Source organism: Salvelinus alpinus, chromosome 4, assembly GCF_045679555.1.
Source record: "Salvelinus alpinus chromosome 4, SLU_Salpinus.1, whole genome shotgun sequence".
NCBI lineage: Eukaryota > Metazoa > Chordata > Actinopteri > Salmoniformes > Salmonidae > Salvelinus > Salvelinus alpinus.
In genome coordinates, this window is record NC_092089.1 from 37,211,398 (window position 1) to 37,216,695 (window position 5,298).

At 39.2% G+C, this 5,298-nt stretch overlaps 1 protein-coding gene across 1 annotated transcript; it reads left to right on the top strand.

Annotated features, from left to right (window-relative positions):
- Nucleotides 1-242: 242 nt before the first annotated feature.
- Nucleotides 243-4,748, top strand: LOC139572475 (TYRO protein tyrosine kinase-binding protein-like). The gene is made up of 4 exons (XM_071395217.1): nucleotides 243-479; nucleotides 3,272-3,418; nucleotides 3,632-3,696; nucleotides 3,841-4,748. Exons 1-4 carry the CDS (start codon nucleotides 434-436, stop codon nucleotides 3,895-3,897), a joined length of 315 nt encoding a protein of 104 aa, XP_071251318.1. The 5' UTR covers nucleotides 243-433; the 3' UTR covers nucleotides 3,898-4,748.
- Nucleotides 4,749-5,298: the final 550 nt, after the last annotated feature.

A 5,298-nucleotide genomic window follows, 5' to 3' on the forward strand; every position in this document is an offset into this window, starting at 1 on the left:
TAAGTATGAATCTAAATTAATAGAAGTATTTCAGGAGGGTGAAAGTTATTCTGGGGGAGAAAGGTTTTTAACATTTGAGCCAATGACTATGTCTTGTCTTCTCAAAACGACATGTATGTTATCAATCTGTGTGAGCTGACGTGTGTAGAGTTCAACACTCATGTGGACATGACATCACAGGGGCAGAAACAGAAACCCACTCACTGGCTTCCTTGTCAGTCTGCTCCCCCTTCGCTCTCTCACACACAGGCACACGGTTACAGGACACACAGAACACTGTCTCTTGCACTCCTGCGGTTTACATAGTACCTTGTCTGTTTTGCTAGCTCTACCACAGAGTCATTGGGGACAGATTACCTTGGACAAAGCACCAGGGACCCGGAGCCTTAGACCTCTCCTCTCCTCTAGTCTCCTTAGTAGGACCAGGCTGAAAATGGGCAAGGCCCTCTGTATCGTGGCTCCCCTGAAAGGAATGTTTGGTAAGTGGCTCTACATGTGGTCATATTATCAAGAAACTATCTGTCGATAAGTAACTGCTTGCTAAGGTTACGGTTAGGGTTAGAATAAGATTTTGGCTAAGGGTTAGGGAAAGGGGTACGTTTAAGGTTAGGGTAAGGCTTAAGGTTAGTAAATAGTTAGTTGACATGTTACTGATCAAGTGTTAACCTTGACCGTTATGTTCGCAAGTAACTGAGTTGACCTGTTTTTAAATTGTGATCATACTGATAATAGAGTTTCTCTACGCAACATAGTATGCATCATAGGAATAACACGACTGTGGTTGGGAAGTCAGAGTCTTTAAAGAGGCATCCCTAGTTGTAAAGGATGTGGTTAAGTGTATGGATAAAAGTCAACATTGTGCTGTCCTCTTCTGTCAAAGGCCTCCTGTCAAAGGCTTTTGATATTGTTGATCTATCACTGCTAATTCAGAGGCATTCCTCAATTGGCCTAGACCAGGCTGCATGTAACTGGTTTAAAAAATAATTGACAGAAAGAACTCAATGTATATCTACTGATCGTGTTAAATCAGGTTTCCTGGATATTATGAAAGGTGTCCCGCAGGGGTCTATTCTTTCTGGGTCCTGTACTTTTTACCATTTACATTAACAATATCTGCTTGTCTGTAAAAAAAATTGTAACCTGCACTTGTAAGCCGATGATACTGTTGTGTATGCTATTGCCCCCACGGTTGACCAGGTTCTATCTGAACTGCAGTCTGCCTTCATCGTATAACAGAAAAACTTCATTGACCTGAAATTAGTACTGAATCCAGGTAAAACTAAAAATATGTTGTTCTCTAGAGTGCATAAAAGTAAGTCTGATGATTTAAGCATAATGTACTTTGGATGGTTTCCATATTGATCATGTCCCTGCTTGCAAAAATCTGGACATCTAATAGATTAAAAGCTATCTTTTACAAAGCATATTGATGAGTTATACTGAACAAAAATATAAAAGCAACATGCAACAATTTCAACAATTTTACTGAGTTAGTTCATATAAGGAAATCAGTCATCTGAAATAAATTCATTAGGCTCTAATATATGGATTTCACATGCCTGGGCAGTGTTTCAGCCATGGGTGGGGTGGGCCTGGGAGGGCATAAGCCCACCCACTTGTGAGCCAGCTCCATCCACTAGGGAGTCAGGCCCAGCCAATCAGAATGAGTTTTTCCTCACAAAAGGGCTTTATTACCAACCAAAATACTCCTCAGTTTCATCAGCTGTCCGGGTGTCTGGTCTCAGACGATCCCGTTGGTGAAGAAGCCAAATGTGGAGGTCCTGGGCTGGTGTGGTTACACATTGTCTTCGGTTGTGAGGCCGGTTGGACGTATGTCCAAATTCTATGAAATGACGTTGGAGGCGGCTTATGGTAGAGAAATTAACATACAATTATCTGGCAACAGCTCTGGTGGACATTACTGCAGTCAGCATGCCAATTGCACGCTCCCTCAAAACTTGAGACATCTTTGACAAAACCGCACACTTTAGAGTGGCCTTTTATTATCCCCAGCACAAGGTGCACCTGTGTAATGATCATGTTGTTAATCAGCTTCTTGATATGCCACACCTGTCAGGTGGATCGATTATCTTGGCTCGGAGAAATGCTCACTCACAGGGACGTAAACACATTTGTGCACCAAATTTGAGAAAAATAAGCTTGTCTGTGCATATGGAACATTTCTGGGATCTTCTATTTCAGCTCATGAAACATGGGACCAACACTTTACATGTTGCGTATACATTCTTGTTCTGTATAGTTAAGAAGCTGAGGATAGAAATAGGCTTCTTCTATAGAAATAGGTCCTGCCTCTCGCTAAATAGTAGAAAGCAAATTGTTCAGTCGACGTTGCTATCGGTCCTAGACTATGGCGACTATACGAACGCAGCTACCACTTCGTTATAGCCATTAGATGCAGTTTGTCATAATGTGCTTTATTACTGGTGACAATTTTAGTACAAATCACGGCATTCTCTACTGAAAAGTTGGTTGGCCCTCTTTGATGTCACGTAGGTTGAAACACTGCTATGGTTTCATTTATAAAGCCCTTCGACAAAAAGTCCCACTGTAACAAACATAATTACTCAACTTTAGACATAGAAGTTACCACAGGATGGCTAACTCTGGAAATTCCTTTGGTCTGTACTGAGTTAGGTAAATCAGCTTTTAGTTTTGTTGCACGTTATTTGTGGAACAATCTTCAAAATGTTCTTAAATGTGATGTTTTGGTGACTCTTGGGCAATTCAGAAAGCTGATTGAGGACCTTATTACTGATTGTGTTTGTTTTTTGTAACTGCTTGTGTTTTGTGTTTATATTTTGATGTATTTTTTGTAATTTATGTAATTCATGGCTCATCTGTAAAAGAGAACTTTGGTTTCAGTATGACTCTCTGATCAAATAAAGGTTAAGTAAATAAGTCAGCAGTAAATATTTTCTAAAGGACACATACAATAGGAGCACTTTTCTAAAGGACATGTATCTAATGTTAGAATTCGTTTTACTAAACAAATTAAAATGATAGTTGAAATAAAGTCTGTGTTGACTTTTTGAAGTACTTGTTTGTGCGAGTTGGTGTGTGTATGCTGAGGGTGAATTTACAAGAAATCTACCCAAAAAGAAGAAGTGTCCTTATTACAGAGTTTTTCACCCGCATCAGAGTCATTCATGACATATTATACAGTACATGTTCTGTTATCTGCTTTAGTAAGTGAATTACCAAAACCCACGTTTTGACTATGGTCAGTAAGCAGAATGCTCTCTCTCTCCAGACTGTGCCTACTGCTATCAGATAGATATGGGGGCATTGGTGGGTATCATCGCCTGTGACATCATCCTGACCCTCCTCATCGCTCTCGCCGTGTTCTGTTTTGCTTCATTACGGAAGAAGAGGAGTCAACAGGAATCCAGACTGGAGGGTGAGGGGTGTGTGTGTGTGTGTGTGTGTGTGTGTGTGTGTGTGTGTGTGTGTGTGTGTGTGTGTGTGTGTGTGTGTGTGTGTGTGTGTGTGTGTGTGTGTGTGTGTGTGTGTGTGTGTGTGTGTGTGTGTGTGTGTGTGACTGTGTTTGTGTGTGTGCTTGCGTGCATCCTCCACTCATCCCTAACCCCTCCTGTTTCCCATTTCTCCTCAGGTAAAGGGAAAACACTCACAGCATCAAAAAGGAAGACAGTAGAAATCACAGAGTCTCCCTACCAGGTACAGAGGCACTAACCATAGAAGAGCACAGTCCTCAAAGCATACAGAATTTACATTCATACGGAGTAACTGTTCATGTCTGGTGTGATACACTTATGATTCTTTCCCTGTTGAATTGTTTTATTTTTGCCTTTACTGTTGTAGGAGCTGCATGGAATTCAGTCAGACGTGTACAGTGATCTCCAACAGTTTCAGAAATGAGACGGACTGCATGTATCTTGCTGCCTGGTGCTTAAATCTGACAAGGACTGAAATTTGCACATCTGGGATTTATATTTATACTCATCTCCTTACTGTTATCTTTCAACTTTTGTGTGTCTTTCTAATTGTACAGTTAATAGAATAGCATTAGACACATTCAAGAGAAATTGTATATATTTTACATAAATAGACCTGTTTATGTTTGTTTAATAGGATACCTTTTATAGTGTTTAAAAAAAAATCATTTACATGCAATTTTATTGCATTATACATCTGTAATTTCTGTTGATTAATGGGGTTATTTTATTATATATTTCATAAGCACATCTTTTGTATATTGCCAGAAACAGTTCATGGAAGCCTCATTAATATTGCCCACAGGATGTTGGTGGCACCTTAATTGGGGAGGACTGGCTCATGGTAAAGGCTGAAGCCGGGTAGGTGGAATTGTATCAAACACATGGTTTCTATGGGTTTGATGACATTCCATTCGCTCCTTTCCAGCCATTATTATGAGCCGTCCTCCCCTCAGCAGCCTCCACTGATATTGCCTATTATTAATATTAGTCATATGATCTGAAAAACTATTAGTCAACTGGGATGAAAAACTTCCAGAAGACATTTTAAGTTGAGTTTCTCTCTACTCCTTGTTAGTCATAAAATGTAGTGCCTTACTCACTATAAACACCATGGTTGTGGTCAATTCATAATAATGTGAAGAAAAAAATACTCTACATCCTCTTTGAAAATAATAAGAAATTCATATGAATGGGACTATTAATAATTGCCTATGCCTGGAATGTGTTAAGTCCCGGTGTGGGGACTTAGGTGTTAAATAAATAAAATCAAACGATTTTGGAGCCCAGTGCTGTTTATTGTATTGGTGAGGTTGTTACATATCAAATAGATTGTTCATTGCTTTTATTCAACACTAAAGTATGTCTCCATTTCTAAAATAAACATTAACAAAACTTTTTTTACACCTACTTCAGATGTGTTTATATTTTGAATGAATTGCATCTTTCTAATACTGAAATATTGAGGTAGGTTGTATAATCAAGAAACATATCCAATCAAAACAAAGACACCGCTGTTAGTCACATGTTTGCCCTTTCTGTAGGGTTGGTGAGTTGTAAACAATGGATCGCATGGTAAACAAAAATCTGGGACACTGAAATTAGTATGTTAAGTTTGGTATGGTTACAAAAGTATAACACAAATGTCTAGCAACCCACAGACAACTTTAGCATTTCAGCTAATTAGCAACTTTACGACTACTTACTACCTTTTATCTACTTTGCAACTATTTAACATGTTAGCTAACCCTTCCCCTAACATTAACCCATTAAGCTAAACCTCCCCTAACCCTAACCCTAACCTTAACCCTTAAACCTAAATAAT

Bases quoted from the DNA above. Each gene is read 5' to 3' on its own strand.
- LOC139572475 (XM_071395217.1), top strand. From the start codon at position 434: ATGGGCAAGGCCCTCTGTATCGTGGCTCCCCTGAAAGGAATGTTTG. The intron at 3,419-3,631 runs GTGAGGGGTGTG...ATTTCTCCTCAG, and splicing joins ACAGGAATCCAGACTGGAGG to GTAAAGGGAAAACACTCACA. The intron at 3,697-3,840 runs GTACAGAGGCAC...TTACTGTTGTAG, and splicing joins TCACAGAGTCTCCCTACCAG to GAGCTGCATGGAATTCAGTC.